This window comes from Ranitomeya imitator, chromosome 5 (genome assembly GCF_032444005.1).
Source record: "Ranitomeya imitator isolate aRanImi1 chromosome 5, aRanImi1.pri, whole genome shotgun sequence".
In the NCBI taxonomy this organism is placed as follows: domain Eukaryota; kingdom Metazoa; phylum Chordata; class Amphibia; order Anura; family Dendrobatidae; genus Ranitomeya; species Ranitomeya imitator.
Window position 1 is genome coordinate 293,596,309 of NC_091286.1, and position 17,969 is coordinate 293,614,277.

General features: G+C 43.8%; 1 protein-coding gene across 5 annotated transcripts in view; it reads right to left on the minus strand.

Moving 5' to 3' along the window:
* Window positions 1-17,969, minus strand: part of ARMC2 (armadillo repeat containing 2) — a 303,914-nt gene that overhangs the window by 153,390 nt on the left and 132,555 nt on the right. For all 5 annotated transcript variants that reach the window (XM_069726243.1, XM_069726248.1, XM_069726244.1 and 2 more), the window contains one exon: window positions 1,171-1,235. In XM_069726243.1, coding sequence (XP_069582344.1) covers window positions 1,171-1,235 — 65 coding nt within the window. The remainder of the gene's footprint in view (window positions 1-1,170; window positions 1,236-17,969) is intronic.

The following is a 17,969-nucleotide window of genomic DNA, read 5'->3' on the forward strand; positions in this document are numbered from 1 at the left end:
CTTCGGGTCAGTATGATGACAGCAATACCTCATTTATATAATTTTTTTATGTTTTGGCACTTTTATACAATAAAAACTATTTTATATAAAAAATAATTCTTTTTGCAACGCTTTATTCTGAGAGCTATAACTTTTTTGTTTTTCCGGTGATGGAGATATTTGGCAGCTTTTGAGGGACAAGATGACGTTTTCAGACGTACCACGTTTATTTATATCTGTCTTTTTGATTGCGTGTTATTCCACTTTTTGTTCATAGGTATAAGAAAGCATTGTTTTTTGCCTTTTTTTTATATTAATGGTGTTCGCTAAAGGGGTTAACTAGTGGGACAGTTTTATAGGTCGAGTCATTACAGATGTGGCGATACCAAATAGGTGTACTTTTATTGTCTAGATTTTTTTATTAAATTATTTAGTAATAGAATAAATATTGCTTTTTAAAAAAAATATTTTTACAATTATTTAAAAAAAATTTTTATTTCATTATTACTTTTACACGTTGTCCCACTATGGGACAATCATTTTGTGCAGGCTGATCGCTTCTATAGCATGCACATCTGCATGCTATAGAAGCGATCAGCGCTGCAGCTTCTGTACACTGACCTTAGAGACTTCCTGAGATGCACTGCGCATGACAGGAAGTCTCTCAGCTCTGGAGACCCGGATGTCGTCATGATGACATCGGGTCTCTATGGCAGCGATCGGGACCCCGTGGCGTGCCGCTGGGTCTCTGATCCAAAGGCAGAGGGGCTGCGCCGGCTCCGGAACGCTGTGTTCATGTTTGATCACAGTGTATCGGGGGTTAAAGTGTCGGAAGCGGTCTGTGACCACGCCTGGCACTTGGTGTCAGGGTGTCACCCGTGTGCGCGGCCGATCGGCTATGACGTAATATCACGTCCCTTTGATAAATAAATTGTGGATACATGGTCGTTTTAAAGAATTCTATTATCATTTTTTAGAATACATCACATAAAATAAAAAATAGAATTTGACTTTTTCAAATAGGAAACAGGAATAAAAATAAATTTTCCCTGGTGATATCAGTGGTAGGCATGGATAAAGTGTATAAAACTTTTTTCTTACAACCTTGAATTAACACTTATTTCAGCTACAGAAAATGACATTAAAATAGTTTCAATAGTCAACAGTTCAATTATATGGTTACGGTTTTACCTTTGTCTGAGGCCTTCTTGGACTCATTTGGAGATGGAGATTTGCTCTTGTTTTTACACATGTCCCTAAACAGTTGAAAGTAGAGTTAATTTCAATATGTTTCTTCATATTTCATTCTAAGGTTAAGTCTGCCATATCATTCTGAATAGATTAACAAGCATATTGAACTTTGATCAATAATTTAACTTTTTTGACATATAAAAAAACACCACCGAGAAAAATTAAATAAATGTGCAGGTGACTACATTGCACTAGCATACAAACAAACATTACAGCACTTTGAGTGGGCTAAAATATACAGTGGCATGTAAAAGTTTGGCCACCCCGTTCAAAATTACTGTTATTGTGAACAGTTAAGCAAGTTGAAGATGAAAATGGTAGTTACCTGCCGATAACGGTATTTCTCTGATCCCATGATGGCACCACGGAGAGAGGGGTCCGCCCCCAGGGACAGGAAACCTACAGATGAAAAAGGGCGTACCTCTCTCCCACATCAGTTGGATTACAGAGCCTTATACAGAACTTCAGCTGCAACTCAATATTTGCACAAATTAAACTTAACCTATTTAACTTAACAGAGGCACCGTGACTAAAATTAATTACTAGTACATTATCAAGTGCACACCTGTGTGTGAAAAGGGAGGGAATATATGGGTGCCATCTTGGGATCAGAGAAATACCGTTATCGGCAGGTAACTACCATTTTCTCTATCCCCATGATGGCACCACGGAGAGATTTGAATAGATAGAGCTATTAGGGAGGGACCACTGCCTCTAGAACCCTTCGCCCAAAGGTAGGATCAGAGGAGGTCAAGTCTAAGCGGTAATGCTTGAAAAATGTAGACTGGGAAGACCAAGTGGCGCTCTAAATATCTGTTGTATTGAAGCGCCAGCTCTCTCCGCCCAGGATGATGCCACTGCTCTGGTCGAATGAGCTTTTATGTTCTCTGGGATGGCTGTCCCACAGGATGAGTAGGATAGGGCGATGGCGTCTCTTATCCATCTTGCTAACGTGGCTTTCGATGCTTTTTGTCCTTTGCGTGGACCCTGGAAGCAGACAAACAGAGCCCTATCCTTCCTGCACTCCCTAGTGGCTGATAGATATTGGACCAGACATCTTTTTACGTCTAGGGTATGCAATGTTTTTTCCCCCTCATTTTTAGGGTTGGGACAAAAGGAGGGTAAAGAAATTTCTTGCGTTCTGTGAAACTGTGACGCTATTTTAGGGAGATAAGCCGGGTCAGTTTTTAGAATGACTCTGTCATCAAGTATCTGAGTAAAGGGCGGGCATGAAGATAACGCTTGTATATCGCTGACACGACGAGCTGAGGTTAGGGCCACTAGGAGTGTGGTTTTTAGAGATAAGATCTTTAAAGGAATTTCTGTCAGGGGCTCAAAGGGAGGTTTGGTTAGAGCGTTTAGTACGAGGTTTAGATCCCATGGGGGAGAGTTGTGGAGGGGAATGGGTCTGGACCTAGATGAGGCTTTAATAAATCGCATGACCCAACGATTTCTGGCCAGATCATAATTATACAGTGCTGCCAAGGCTGCTACCTGAACCTTTAGGGTGCTTGTAGCCAAACCTCTTTCCAGACCTTTCTGTAAAAATTCAAGGACTTTCCCTATAGGAATTTCCCCAGACGGGTCTGCCCCTGATACTGACATGAATTTTTTCCACACTTTCCCATATATTCTAGTGGTTACGGGTTTTCTACTCTGTAATAGAGTGGACACCAAGTTAGGAGAGAACCCTTTGTCCCTTAGCAACCTCCTTTCAAAAGCCACGCTGTCATGTGTAAATTTTTTACATTGGGGTGAAATACTGGACCCTGGGACAGAAGTTTCGGCGTGTCTGGTAGAACCCATGGACTTGATATGGACATTTTTCTTAGCCAAGAAAACCATATTCTGCGGGGCCAGAATGGCGCTATTAGTATCACTGTAGTCCCCTCCTCCCGAATTTTCCTCAGCACTAAGGGGATGAGTGACATTGGAGGGAACGCATAGGCAAGGTGATAGTTCCAAGGAATTGTCAATGCGTCTAGAGCTACAGGGTTCCCCCGGGGATCGATTGAGCAGAATGTTTTTACTTTGCGGTTTTGACTGTTCGCGAATAGGTCTATTACTGGTAGGCCCCAGAGATTCACGATTTGATCGAAGACCGATTGGTTTAGCTCCCACTCTCCCTGCTTTAAGCATGTTCTGCTCAGGAAGTCTGCAGTTTGGTTTTCGGAGCCTTTTAAGTGGAGAGCTGTCAAAGACTTTAGACTGTGTTCCGCTATGTGGAAGATGGATTGGGTTACCTCCATCAGAGCTCGACACCTGTTCCCCCTTGGTGGTTTAGATATGCAACCACTACCTGGTTGTCCGAAAAGACTTTTACATGATGACCGTGAAGGAGATATAGGAAGTGTGTTAGGGCCAGTTTTACCGCTAGCAGTTCTTTCATGTTGGAAGAGTCTAGCTCTTGACTTTTGTTCCAACTCCCCTGTGCCACTTGATCGCCTATATGTGCTCCCCAGCCCCAGGGGCTTGCATCCGTCGTTAGAATCTTCTCCGTCGGTAGCGCCCAAGGAACCCCTTTGGTTAGATTCCCTGGGTCTGCCCACCATGCTAGGGAGTGTATCGTGTTTGGAGAAATACTTAACTGCCCGTCTAAATTTCCGTGCAGAGATATGCCTAAATTTAAAGTCTCCCATTGTAGATCCCGGGAATGAAGTTGTGCCCACTGAACTGCCGGAATGCAGGCAGTCATAGAGCCCAGGAGGGACATTGCTCTCCTCAGAGTGGTGACTGGGGATACCGTCAGCTGTAACACTGCCTGTGTCATTTTTTTGTACCTTCTCCTGAGGAAGATAGCATGTCTGCGTGATCGAGTCTAGGACTATCCCCAAATACTCCTGTACCCGGGATGGAACCATTTTGGACTTGGGTATGTTTAGCAGCCACCCTAGACTCGACAGAGAAGCAATGACCAGATTCAACTGTTGTTCGCAGTGTTGCAATGAGTTCCCTACCACGAGGAGGTCGTCCAGATAGGGAACTATCAGGATATTCTGTTCCCGTATGTGGGCCATTACCTCTGACATTATTTTCGTGAATACCCGAGGAGCGATAGCTATCCCGAAGGGGAGAGCCCGGAATTGGAAGTGTTTTACTTCCCCCTGGATATTCACTGCCAGTCTGAGATATTTTTGGTAATCTCTGTGGATGGGCACATGGTAATATTAGTCTCGTAAATCTAGAACAGTCATGAAACACAAAGGAAAGAGTATTCTCACGCAAGATTTTATTGTCTCCATTTTGAAATGTTGTATCTCCAGGAAACTGTTTAGTTTTTTGAGATTTATGATCGTTCTGTACGATCCGTCCGTTTTTTTGCGGAGGAAGAGAGGAGAATAGAAACCCGTGCCTCTTTCCTGGTATGGAACTTCTTGCAATACATCTTTCTGGATTAGGCTCAGAATCTCCTTCTGGAGAGCTGACTGTTCGAGTGATTGTTTTTGAGGCGTTACCATGAAGGAGTTGCCGGGAGGAACACGAAATTTGAATTTGAGGCCTTCTCGTATAATACCTAGAATCCAAGGACTGTTTGAAATTCTTTCCCAGGCTGGAAGAAACTCGGCTAGTCTCCCTCCGACCCGGGGAGTACCTTCATTGGGATTTTTTATTATCTGGAGGGGGGGGGTTTGTTGAACAAGAAGCCCCTGTTTTTGCTTCTTCTGTCTTCCCATCCGTCTTTATTTCCTTTTGGAGGTCTTCTGCGCATGAACTTTCTGTTCCGAAAGGAGCGCCTATATGACTGGTTGGGGAACCCGGGAAAAGATTTCTTTTTATCTCCTGCTTTGTCGAGGATGTCGTCCAACGTTGACCCAAACAGGAATTCACCTTCGCAAGGTATTGAGCAAAGCTTGGTCTTTGTCTGCAGGTCCCCCGGCCAGCACTTTAGCCACAGGGCGCGTTTTGCGGCGTTTGAGAAAGAAGCCGACCTGGCTGATAATCTTGCTGAGTCCACCGAAGCGTCCGCCAGAAAAGCTGCTGCCCCTTTCATCATGGACACTGACTTTTGTATTGTCTCTCTTGGGACTTTCTCTTTTAGTTGCGAATCCAAATGCTCAAGCCATACCATTAGAGCACGGGCCGTGCAGGTGGCTGCGATGGCTGGCTTTAGACCCCCTCCTGCCGCTTCCCAGGAGTTTTTTAAGAAGGTGTTTGCCTTTTTGTCCATTGGATCCTTTAGAGTGCCCATGTCCTCGAAGGGCAGAGCGAACTTTTTAGAGGCCTTTGCTATGGCCACATCCAGTTTGGGTGCCTTGCTCCAGGATGAGCAGGCTGGGTCATCGAACGGGTACTTTCTCTTGGGGGTCAAGAGAACTTTTTTATCCGGTTTCTTCCATTCTTTCTTAATCAAAGAATGAATTTTCTCATTTATTGGAAATACTCTTCTTTGCTTTTGTTCTAGTCCGCTGAACATTATGTCCTGTGCTGTTCTTTTAGGGCGTTCGTCTACCAGACCCATAGTTGTTCTGATGGCCTTTACCAATGCGTCTGTCTCCTCGATGGGGAAGCAACTGCGTCCCCCCTCCGATGATAGTGAGGAGGTCTCGGATGTCGATGAATCATTAGAGTCAGATGTCTCGTTTTCTGATTCGTCTATACTGGACTCGGGAGACTTATGACCTGATCTATGTTTTTTCCTCGGAATTTTAATGCCTTTGAGGGCACTTTCCACTTGATTTTTTATTAGAGTTTTCAGGTCTGACGCGAACGCCGGAGATTCCTCCTGGATGGTTTTTTCTATGCAGGACCCGCATAGCTTTTTTTCCCATGAGGAAGGTAGCTCTTCCAAACATATCGCACACACTTTGTGCTTTGATTTGCCTGTACATTTCCTTCCCTAGGAGAAAAAGTAATCTCGTATTACATTATTACTTTCACGTAGATCACTCACCCCTTACGACTAAGAGATACCGTCTCTGGCCTCGGGACTGTATCCACTGGATTCGTCGCCGGCCGTGTATTTCCCCCAGAGACTCGGCTGCGTTGTGACCCTGAGCGTCCGCTGCTGCTGCGTTGCTGGGATGAAGCGTTCCCCTTGCGCTGATGTTGTGAGCGCGGACGCAGTACTTGCTCAGGTGATGATTGTGCACATTCCTGTGCCTCTTGTGGTTCTTTACCGCTCATAGTGGCTCCGCACTGCGTTTGCCAAAAAGAGAGGGTTTTCCACGTTTCCCCTACAGAGAACGCTGTTTTTTAAACTTGCCGCTGGTAGAAGTGGTCCTCTGCGCATGCGCGCGCGTCACTTCCGGTTCGCGGCACAGGCGTCCTATAGGGAAGATATTATTGGGGACGCCTGTGCGCGCGTTCTAACGTTCCGCCCGAGCCCGTACTTCCGGTTTGGGCGGCGGTTCAGCGGTGACCTGCAGCGCTTTGCTCTAGCGCTCCTGATGATGGTAGCGTAGCCGCCGCTACCCCCATGCACCGATTAGTGGTGCAGAGGCTGTAATGGCGACCGCCGTCACCTGCCTCTTTCCTCCCCCTTTTTTTTTTTTTTTTTTCCTTGGGGAAGGCAGGCTCGAACCTCTTCACTGCCTTCCCCTGCAACACTCACCCGTAGGGCCCGCCGACCCCCGTGGTGGTGCCTCAGGGTCGGAGAAAAGGGGGGAGAAAACCAGCTGGACACAGCCGTGACAGGGCGCCCCCTGTCAGGAACCGACCGGCCAGCACCCTGGAATCCCACGAAGAATCTTCAGGTACGTCGCTGTAGGTTCCCCGTCAGGGACAGGAAACCAACTGATGTGGGAGAGAGGTACGCCCTTTTTCATCTGTAGGTTTCCTGTCCCTGGGGGCGGACCCCTCTCTCCGTGGTGCCATCATGGGGATAGAGAAATTATATATATTTTCAGGTTTTAAATTTTACAAATTACAAAAAAGAAAATGGGTTGATGCAGAAATTTGGCCACCCCGCATGGTTAGTATCTAGTAGCACCCCCTTTTTGCCAGTATTATAGCTTGTAAACGCTTTTTGTAGCCAAAAGTCTTTCAATTCTTGTTTGAGGAATTTTCATCCATTCTCCCTTGGAAAATGCTTCCAGCTCTGTGAGATTCCTGGGTCGTCTTGCATGCACTGCCATTTTGAGGTCTAGCCATAGATTTTTAATGGTGTTCAGATCAGTGGACCGTGATCACCATTGTAAAATCACCAGGTTGCGTCTTTTGAGGTAGTCTATTGTGGATTTTGTCATGTGTTTAGGATCTTTATCCATTTGTAGAAGCCATCCTCTTTTCAACAGCAGCTTTTTTTCAGATAGTCTTATGTTTGCATGAAGAATTTGTTGGACTTCATTGAATTCATTCTTCCCTCTACCCATGAAATGTTCCCCATGCCATTGGCTGCAACACAACTGCAAAGCATGATTGATCCACCTCCATGCTTAATGGTTGGCGAGATGCTCTTTTCCTGAAACTATGTGCCCTTTTTTCTCCACACATACCTTTGATCATTGTGGCCAACGAGTTCTATTTTAAACTCATCCGTCTAAATGCTTCAGACTTGTTTAGATGTTCTTTTGTATACTTCTGATGCTGAATTTTATGATGAGGGAGCAGGAGATTTTCTTCTGATGACTCTTCCATGAGAGCCATATTTATGAAGGTGTCTCTGAACAATGTACCAGAAATCCAGACTCTGAGAAATCTTTCGAAGGTCTTTTGCAGGCAAGAAGGAGCTCTGATTTGCCTCTCTAGCAATTCTAGGAGCAGCTCTCACTGAAATTTTGCTTGGTCTTCCAGACCTTATCTTGACTTACAATTTTCCTAGCCTTTTCCTAACGCGATACTGAACAAGCCATAACCCTAACAGGCTAATTAAGGTCTGTAACCTTAGTAAAGGTTATCTGAGCACACAAATATTTATGGATATCCAAACTTTTGCATCTGCCCCTTTTCCTTTTCGTAATTTTTAAAATGTAAAAAAAACTATTTTTTTTGTCTAAAATAGAAAGCAAATTTGTCATCTTAAACTTTAGCCCTTTTAGAGATCATTTCATCTTCAACTTGCTTAACTGTACACAACAACAAGTAATGTTAACCAAGGGTGCCCAAAGTATTATATGCCACTGCATGTAACTATTAATTCTAAATTGCATTACTAAATTACAGTCCATAATAATACATTTGAGGTACGTCAAGTACTTCACATTTATAAATAGTATCATGATGGATACAAGCCGCTAACAAAGCTGTCATAGATTAAGTTGCTTCTCTTTCAATGATCATGAAATAACTCTGCTGGTCCTATCCTGATCTACACAGCAAAGCACACACACACACACATTTTTTATGTTAATGATTTGTGTACATTCAAAAAAGAAACCTTTTATTACCACTAGAGGTCTATCTAGCCAGCTAAGAGCTTTAACAAAGAGTTTATGGATTTAAACATTTCTAAACTGTGAACCTGTATGGACTGTAAATTAACTGGTAACAAGTGTAATTTTTAAAATTGTTTTTTCTTAAGGTAGAGAAAGTTTTAACACTGTATGGTGAATGGACAATTGGTACATGGAAACTTCCATATATGATTTGGAAATGTAATGTAACTCATTTGTTCAGAGCGGCCTATCATGTTCCCTAATCAAACTCATTTTATGTTTGTGTGTGTGTGTGCAGCCCATTCAGTATCTCCATCTACCCCCCATGAAGATGGCTGGACCATCATTGTAAATACATCATTGTAAATACACACCTGTACTTTGTATCTCCCCCACCTCATTTTAGATTGTAACCTCTCACGAGCAGGGTCGTCTTATTTTGTCTTATTTTTCTTTATTACTGTATTGTTAACATTGTTACCTATGACGGTTGTGTTTCAAACTGTTAAACTGTAAAGCGCTGCGGAATATGTTGGCGCTATATAAATAAAGATTATTATTATTATTATTATTATTATTATTAATGTAATCAAAATGATTTTGTGATGTAAAGGCTGTAATGGTGCTATAATACAGATTTAAATGACGCCTTTGGTGAAGAAATTTGCATTGTTGTTGTTCTTTAACCCCTTCATAACAGGGCAATTTTCCATTTTTGCACTTTTATTTTTTCCTCCCATTATAGCAAGAGCCACAACTTTTTTTGATTTTTCAGTCAACATAGCCATATGAGGACTTGTTTTTTTGAGAGACGAGTTGTACTTTTGAATGGGATGTACTGGAAAGAGGGAAACATTCCAAGGACGGTGAAATAGCAAAAAACAAGCAATTCCACAATTGTTTGTCGGGTGTTTTATTTACTGCATTCATGTTAGGTTAAAAATGCCCAGGTTTTATGATTCTTCATGTCAGTACGAGTAAGCAGATACAAAACAGTTACCGTATTTCCCGGCGTATAAGATGACTTTTTAACCCCTAAAAATTGTCCCAAAAGTCGGGGGTCGTCTTATACGCCGGGTACGGCGTGTGCAGGGAGCGATCCTGCATTTCGGCGTGTGGTTCCCTGACCGCTCATGTGACTGCGACGTCACTGAAGGTCCTTCACTCACCGCATTCCAAGGAACAGAGGGAGACGCTAGCAGCGCTGTGATCCAGAGCCCGTCCGAGGGCGAGTATATCCATGTTTTTTATTTTTATTCTTTATTTTTAACATGAATATGGATCCCAGTGCCTGAAGGAGAGTCTCCTCTCCTCCAGACCCTGGGAACCACACGCCGTATAAGATGACTGGGCGTATAAGATGACCCCCGTCTTATACGGCGGGCATATCCCAAATTCCATACTTTATATGGAAAAGTTGGGGGTCGTCTTATACGCCAGAAAATACGGTATTTTATTTAAGTGGTGAAAAAAAAAAATCAGAAATTTGTAAAAGGAAAAAAAAACATTTTTGTTTGTGTCACCATTTTCCGAGAGCCGTACAGTTTTCAATTTTTGGGAAATGGACCTATGTGAGGGCCTGTTGTTTGCATCTTATATCGATGTTTTTATTGACTTTTTTTGGGCTACATACAATGTTTTGATCACCGGTCATTAAATTGCAAATCCAATTGTTAGTTAAACTGCTTTTCGCTCTTTGCTCCATAAAAAGATGGAATATACCGTATGTACTCGAGTATAAGCCACCCCCCTAATTTTGCCACAAAAACTGGGAAAACTTAATGACTCGAGTATAAGCCTAGGGTGGGAAATGCAGCAGCTACCGGTAAATGTCAAAAGTAAAAATAGATACCAATAAAAGTAAAATTAATTGAGACATCAGTAGGTTAAGTGTTTCTGAATATCCATATTGAATCAGGAGCCCCATATGATGCTCCATAAAGTTTATGATGGCCCCATAAGATGCTCCATATTAAAATATGCCCCATATAATCCTGCATAAAGGTTAATAATGGCCCCCATAAGATGCTCCATAGACACATTTGCCCAATATAATGCTGCACAAATGTTGATTATGGCCCCATAAGATGCTCCATAACGATATTTGCCCCATATAATGCTGCACAAACGTTAATTATGGCCCCATAAGATGCGCCATACAGACACTTGCCCCATATAATGCTCCACAAACGTTAATTATGGCCCCATAAGATGCTCCATACAGACACATGCCCCATTTGCTGTTGCTGCGATTAAAAAAAAAAAAAAAATCACAACTCACCTCTCCGTCGCTCAGGCCCCCTGCACTTTCAATATTCACCTGCTCCTCGTTCCGGCGCTGCTCTATCTTCAGCGTCTTCTGCACTCACGTTCAGGCAGAGGGCATGCACTAACCACGTCATCGCACCCTCTGACCTGAGCGTCACTGCAGAAGACGCTGTAGCGGGGAGCAGGTGAATATCGCGCAGCGCTCCCCCTCCCAATTATACTAACCTGCTCCTGGCGCGGTGCAGTCCTTGCTTCCTCGGCGCCGCAGTTTCTTCCTGTACTGAGCGGTCACCGTTACCGCTCAGTACCGTAATGAATATATGGCTCCACCCCTATGGGAGGTGGAGCCACATATTCATTACTGTAATGAGCGGTACCATGTGACCGCTCAGTACAGGAAGAAGCTGGGGCGCCAGGGACATGCAGGTACTGCGCCAGGAGCAGGTGAGTATAATTAGACAGACCCAGCTCCCCCTCCCCTGCCGACCCCTGGGTATAAGCCGAGAGGGGGACTTTCAGCCCAAAAAAAATGGGCTGAAAATCTTGGCTTATACTCGAGTATATACAGTAGTCATATTCTCCACAAGTTGAAATTATATATCATGATTAATGAAATGTGTGTTTAATGATGCCCTTAGCTACCAGCGTTCCTCACATTGGAGGCATTTCCCTTTATATATACTTTCTGTTGTATTTTAATGAATTGTATATTTAATAAAAATTGCAAGTAATTTCTAAAAATGTATGGTTCTTGTGCTTTTCTGATCACTTTCCTCTTGATGTAGAGATTGAAGTGGCAGATGGGATTTAAATGTCAAATATATAGCACAAAGTATTTTGAGATCATTCTAAGTTTTGATTAAACTTTTTTGAAAACTGCAGCATTTCACTTCTTTCAGAGTTTTGCAGCATTTTTCACCATCTACTATATAATTGTCTAAGGGTCACTTCCATCTTTCTGTCTGTCACGGATATTAATTGGTCGCGGCCTCTGTCTGTCATGGAATCCAAGTCGCTGATTGGTCTCGCCAGCTGCCTGTCATGGCTGCTGCGACCAATCAGCAACGGCCACAGTCCGATTAGTCTCTCCCTACTCCCCTGCAGTCAGCTCCATACTTCCCGCAGTCACCGCTCACACAGGGTTAATGCCAGCGGTAACGGACCACGTTATGCCGTGGGTAACTCACTCTGTTACCGCCGCTATTAACCCTGTGTGACCAAGATTTTACTATTGATGCTGCCTATGCAGCGTCAACAGTAAAAACATCTAATGTTAAAAATAATTTTTTAAAAAATCATCATATACTCACATTCCGGCGCCTTTCCCGGTGCTGGCTACGCTCCGGTGACCGCTCCATGCAAGCGGCAGGTTCCGGTTGCAAGGATGGTATGGGAGAAGGACCTGCCATGACGTCACTGTCATGTGACCGCGATGTCATCACAGGTTCTGCGTGGCTTCGCGAGAAGGACCTGCCATGACGTCACGGTCATGTGACCGAACTACAAGGGGCCCTCGGAAGGTGAGTATATGTTTATTTTTTAACCTGTGACATACGTGGATAGGCAATATACTACGTGACTGGCCAATATACTACGTGGCTGGGCAATATACTACGTCGCTGTACAATATACTATGTGGCTCTGTGCTGTATACTACGTGGCTGGGCAATATACTACGTGGCTGGGCAATATACTACGTGGCTGGGCAATATACTACGTGGCTGGGCAATATACTACGTGGCTGGGCAATATACTACGTGGCTGAGCAATATACTACGTAGGCTGTGCAATATACTACGTAGGCTGTGCAATATACTACGTAGGCTGTGCAATATACTACGTGGACATGCATATTCTAGAATACTCGATGCGTTAGAATCGGGCCACCATCTAGTAGAAAGCAATAAGAGTGCAAAAACCAAAATGGTGTTCTTTTGCTGCCTTTTTGGTGAATGAAACTAACTTTACTAAACATGTAATGTATACAAAGTACACAAATAACCAACATCAAAACACAGCAAAACTACTTTTTGTAAGCAGCTTTTACGGCCAGAAGAGCAGGTTTGGTTGCAGAAAAAAAATGCCGCTAAAAAGCAACATGTGAACATAGTCATACAGCGCCATTACAGTCATGTCTTTACTTCACATTACAAAATCCTGCTGACAGGTTATCTTTAACATTGCTCTCCAAAACGCTTTGTTCTACAGCCTCGATTTCAGGTGAAGAGACTCATATTAATGCCACGTTCACATGTCCAATATTTGGTCAGTATTTTACATCAGTATTTTTAAGCCAAAACAAGGAGTGGGACAATCAGAGGAAAAGTACAATAGAAACACGTCACCACTTCTGCATGGATCACCCACTCCAGGTTAAAATACACAGACAGTTAAAGGGAACCTGTCACCCCGAAAATCGCGGGTGAGGTAATCCCACCGGCATCAGGGGCTTATCTGCAGCATTCTGTAATGTTGTAGATAAGCCCCCGATGTTACCTGAAAAAGGAGAAAAAGACGTTAGATTATACTCACCCAGGGGCGGTCCCACTGCTGGTCAGGTCGGATGGGCGTCTCCGGTCCGCTGCGGCGCCTCCCATGACGTCCTCTTCTGATCTTCAGCCACGGCTCCGGCGCAGGCGTACTTTGCTCTGCCCTCTTGAGGGCAGAGGATAGTACTGCAGTGCGCAGGCGCCGGAAAGGTCAGAGGCCCGGCGCCTGCGCACTGCAGTACTTTGTCTGCCCTCAAGAGGGCAGAGCAAAGTACGCCTGCGCCGGAGCCGTGGCTGAAGATCAGAAGAGGACGTCATGGAAAGAAGATGGGAGGCGTCGCAGCAGACCGGAGACGCCCATCCGACCTGACCAGCAGCGGGACCACCCCTGGGTGAGTATAATCTAACGTCTTTTTCTCCTTTTTCAGGTAACATCGGGGGCTTATCTACAGCATTACAGAATGCTGCAGATAAGCCCTTGATGCCGGTGGGATTACCTCACCCGCGATTTTCGGGGTGACAGGTTCCCTTTAATGAATTAGGCTCATCTTTTAACCCCTTCCCGACCTGTGACACAGCGTATGCGTCATGAAAGTCGGTGCCAATCCGACCTGTGACGCATATGCTGTGTCACAGAAAGATCGCGTCCCTGCAGATCGGGTGAAAGGGTTAACTCCAATTTCACCCAATCTGCAGGGACAGGGGGAGTGGTAGTACAGCCCAGGGGGGGATTTTTGTTTCCCATAGGTTTACATTGAACTGTAAACTCATGGGAAACTGCTGCGGATCCGCAGCGTTTTCCGCAGTGTGTGCACATACCTTTAGAATTAGGCTATGTGCACACGGTGCGGATTTGGCTGCAGTGTTCCATCAGGTTTACAGTATCAAGTAAACATATGGAAAACCAAACCCGCAGTGCCCATGGTGCGGAAAATACCGCGCGGAAACGCATGTCAATTCTTTGTGCGGATTCCGCAGCGTTTTACACCTGTTCCTCAATAGGAATCCGCAGGTGAAATCCGCACAAAAAACACTGGAAATCCGCGGTAAATCCACATTGGTGCTGAAAAATCTCACACGAATCCGCAACGTGGGCACATAGCCTTAGGGTTAGGGTTGGAATTAGGGTTGTGATTAGGGTTATGGCTACAGTTGGGATTAGGGTTAGGGTTGGAATTAGGGTTGTGATTAGGGTTATGGCTACAGTTGGGATTAGGGTTAGGGGTGTGTTGGGGTTAGTGTTGGAGTTAGAATTGAGGGGTTTCCACTGTTTAGGCACATCAGGGGTCTCCAAACGCAACATGGCGCCACCATTGATTCCAGCCAATCTTGTATTCAAAAAGTCAAATGGTGCTCCCTCACTTCCGAGCCCCGACGTGTGCCCAAACAGTGGTTTACCCCCACATATGGAGTACCAACATACTCAGGACAAACTGCGCAACAATTATTGGGGTCCAATTTCTCCTGTTACCCTTGTTGAAATAAAAAATTGCTTGCTAAAACATCATTTTTGAGGAAAGAAAAATGATTTTTTATTTTCACGGGTCTGCGTTGTAAACGTCTGTGAAGCACTTGGGGGTTCAAAGTGCTCACCACATATCTAGATAAGTTCCTTTCGGGGTCTAGATTCTAAAATGGGGTCACTTGTGGGGGGTTTCTACTGTTTAGCCACATCAGGGTCTCTGCAAACGCAACGTGACGCCCACAGAGCATTCCATCAAAGTCTATATTTCAAAACGTCACTACTTCACTTCCGAGCCCCGACGTGTGCCCAAACAGTGGTTTACCCCCCACACATGGGGTATCAGTGTACTCAGGAGAAACTGGACAACAACTTTTGGTGTCCAATTTCTCCTGTAACCCTTGGGAAAATAAAAAATTCTGGGCTAAAAAAATTATTTTTGAGGAAAGAAAACGTATTTATTATTTTCACTGCTCTGCGTTATAAACGTCTGTGAAGCACTTGGGGGTTCAAAGTGCTCACCATACATCTAGATTAGTTCCTTTGGGGGTCTAGTTTCCAAAATGGGGTCACTTGTGGGGGATCTGCAATGTTTAGGCACACAGGGGCTCTCCAAACGCGACATGGTGTCCGCTAATGATTGGAGCTAATTTTCCATTTAAAAAGCCAAATAGTGTGCCTTCCCTTCCGAGCCCTGCCGTGCGCCCAAACAGTGGTTTACCCCCACATATGGGGTATCAGCGTACTCAGGACAAACTGGACAACAACATTTGGGGTCCAATTTCTCCTATTACCCTTGGCAAAATAGGAAATTCCAGGCTAAAATATAATTTTTGAGGAAAGAAATTTTTTTTTTATTTTCATGGCTCTGCGTTATAAACTTCTGTGAAGCACTTGGGAGTTTAAAGTGCTCAATATGCATCTAAATAAGTTCCTTGGGGGGTCTAGTTTCCAAAATGGGGTCACTTGTGGGGGAGCTCCAATGTTTAGGCACACAGGGGCTCTCCAAACGCGACATGGTGTCCGCTAACAATTGGAGCTAATTTTCCATTCAAAAAGTCAAATGGCGCGCCTTCCCTTCCGAGCCCTGCCGTGTGCACAAACAGTGGTTTACCCCCAAATGTGAGGTATCTGTGTACTCAGGAGAAATTGTCCAATAAATTTTAGGATCCATTTTATCCTGTTGCCCATGTGAAAATGAAAAAATTGAGGCTAAAAGAATTTTTTGTGAAAAAAAAGTACTTTTTCATTTTTACGGATCAATTTGTGAAGCACCTGAGGGTTTAAAGTGCTCACTATGCATCTAGATAAGTTCCTTGGGGCGTATAGTTTCCAAAATGGGGTCACTTGTGGGGGAGCTCCAATTTTTAGGCACACGGGGGCTCTCCAAACGCGACATGGTGTCCGCTAAAGAGTGGAGCCAATTTTTCATTCAAAAAGTCAAATGGCGCTCCTTCCCTTCCAAGCCCTGCCGTGCGCCCAAACAGTGGTTTACCCCCACATATGAGGTATCCGCGTACTCAGGACAAATTGGACAACAAATTTCGTGGTTCAGTTTCTCCTTTTACCATTGGGAAAATAAAAAAATTGTTGCTAAAAGATCATTTTTGTGACAAAAAAGTTAAATGTTCATTTTTTCCTTCCATGTTGCTTCTGCTGCTGTGAAGCACCCGAAGGGTTAATAAACTTCTTGACTGTGGTTTTGTGCACCTTGAGGGGTGCAGTTTTTAGAATGGAGTCACTTTTGGGTATTTTCAGCCATATAGACCCCTCAAACTGACTTCAAATGTGAGGTGGTCCCTAAAAAAATTGTTTTGTAAATTTCGTTGTAAAAATGAGAAATAGTCAGGGACTAGAGTATATTTCTGGAGTAAGCTACACCACCATTAACCTTTGTCCGGCTGAGTAGGTACAATTGTAACTATTCAGTTTTAAAATTGCAATATTTTTTTTTTTTTTCCGAAAAGCCGTAGAGGGCTGAAATTTCGTGACATCTCTGCAGTTTTGGTCCAGAATATATTGGCCAAATTTCAATAATTGTACCTCTGCAGCCTGTTAACGTTGTAAAATTATGCAGCCTGACGAAGGTTAAAGAGGCAAAACTTTTCAAGACTTACTTGCGTTAGTAAACAAAGCATGTAAATGTTCCGCCCACTCTTGGTGTAGCTGGCCAAGACTGGCATGAAAACGTGAAATGGCACAAGATTTTGTACACCTTCCAAGTTGAGCAAAAACGTTGCAACTTATTAAAGGAAATCTGTCACCATGTTTTTGCGGAGAGCAGCATGACATAGGGGCAGAGATCTTGATTCCAGTGATGCACTACTTACTTTATTTGGTGTTGCAGCTTTGATTACACATTTATCTGGGGCAGATCTAGAAGTTCTCGGAATGCTGAGCTTTATATAACCCCGCCCACTCCACTGATTGGTTGCTTTCTATGTACACTGTGCAGTGCATAGGCTGCCAATCAGTGGTAAGAGCATGGTTAGGCTACCTGACAGCATGCTAAGTAGTTCTCTAGTAATAATCTCCTGCCGATAACACAATTTTATAAAACCTACACATAAGCAGCCCATTAAGCAACATTGTTGGAATCAGTGTCTCTACCACTCTATTACCTACTGACAGATTCCCTGTAGATAGCTCATATAAAACCGAAAACTCATTATCCATCAGGCAGTTTAGGCCAGTTCTCTGGCGTAAAACTACTTGAAAAGTTGTAAAATATTTGGAGGACTTGTAGTTGGCTAGAGTTTTGTAGCGGTTAACGTTTTTATGCCAGTATCAGCTAGCTCCTCCTAACTTTTTGAAAAATAGCAGAGCTGTGCCAGGAGAAAACATAGTCAAGCATGCCCTTAAAAATTTATCTCAAGTTATGCCACAAAAATGGCATAAATTATTACAGAACTTTATGCCAGTCCATGACCAATGTACATTTCCTGCAGTGGTGTAAGGCAAATGAAAAATGTGCCAGACTCGCTACAAGAAAATGTATAGGGACGTCCACGGAAGAATTGCTGCACTGCTGGATACAGCTGACTCTTTACACAAGATAGTAGTGCAAATGTATATATGTAGTTTATCTATCAACGCGTTTCAGAGCTCTACCAGCGTCTTTTTCAAGATAAAACTACAATAAATACTGACAAGCAAAAGGAGGTTTAAATATTTAAAAGTGGGGCAAAGGAAGTCGAGAGATGCCAA